This window comes from Laetiporus sulphureus (assembly GCF_001632365.1).
Source record: "Laetiporus sulphureus 93-53 unplaced genomic scaffold LAESUscaffold_18, whole genome shotgun sequence".
In the NCBI taxonomy this organism is placed as follows: domain Eukaryota; kingdom Fungi; phylum Basidiomycota; class Agaricomycetes; order Polyporales; family Laetiporaceae; genus Laetiporus; species Laetiporus sulphureus.
Window position 1 is genome coordinate 73,820 of NW_024468527.1, and position 1,161 is coordinate 74,980.

General features: G+C 50.8%; 1 protein-coding gene across 1 annotated transcript; it reads left to right on the forward strand.

Annotated features, from left to right (window-relative positions):
* Positions 1–96: 96 nt before the first annotated feature.
* On the forward strand, positions 97–1,144 carry LAESUDRAFT_758955 (uncharacterized protein; the record flags this gene model as incomplete). The annotated part of the gene is made up of 2 exons (XM_040912523.1): positions 97–1,082; positions 1,135–1,144. 2 exons carry the CDS (start codon positions 97–99, stop codon positions 1,142–1,144), a joined length of 996 nt encoding a protein of 331 aa, XP_040764513.1.
* Between the last annotated feature and the right edge of the window lie 17 nt (positions 1,145–1,161).

The window sequence follows — 1,161 nt, forward strand, 5'->3', positions numbered from 1 at the left end:
CAGAGGTTAGACGAGATCGTCAGGGAGATTGGGAAAGTCAAGGACAAGCAGTACCTAGGCTTCATTTTCAATTAGTTTAACTACATCTACATCACAATGGAAGGAGCCGATCGTGCGTATGCATCCACGTTCAGGCAAAGAATGGATGACATTCTGCATACAAACGTCGAGTCAGCACATGACGGAAGCACCCCATGTGCCTCACAGCGCAATTCACCAGAACCTGCACTAGGACCGCAGGATTCTGCATCGCAAGTTGGAGGACCAGCGTCCCCAACCCCATCACTCTTACCCGCCTATGTTCCCCCCATCTGGGAATTTGACGGACACCAGTTCGAGCATCTAGAAGATGCGCTCAGACAGTCCGCTCCTGGAGAAGTCCCGAACCACATCCGCGAATGGGTTATCATGGCAATGAAGCTCACAGTCAGTACCGAAGTCGCCAAGGTCTACAATGTGCTCGGAAACAAGATGTACGAGCACAAGAAAGCCTTCGAGTCACTGATCCAAAACAACAAGAGCGAACATCGACTCAAAGAAGGAATGCTCCAGACAGAGATCGGGAAGCTCAAGGATAGGATCCTCGCGCAAGATGCACATATGACAGTTTTGAATGATGAGCTCACGGGAACCCAGGCAGCAATGCTCGATACGGGCAAAGAAATGATGGAAATCAAGGCAGCTAACGTCAAGCTGCGACATGAGCTAGCTTCGCTCAAAGCAAGCGGTGTCACTGTGACACAAGGTCAAACGTCCGGCACGGTCCAATCGCACAAACCCCGCATCAAAATTGCTGAGCCTCCACACTACTCAAGCAAAGGAAGTCTGGAGGATTGGCTCCAACAACTCGGTATATGGATGCAGTGGAACGAGATCAATGACGATGAGCACAAGATCACCACGGCCCTGCTGCATTTGGAAGGTGGCGCGTTCACATACATGTCTGAATATGCAACCAGAGCAGCAGCACGGCAGGCACTTGGCACATGGGAAGACTTCGTCAACATTCTCAAAGTGAACTACAGGACCCTTGACCCGGACAAAGATGCGCAGCAGCATTTGAAGGATATCTGCGGCAAGACGTATCCCACAATGGTATCCTTCACAGAACAGTTCCGTCAATGGGCCACTAAGACCAACTTAGGGCACACTGCACTCATC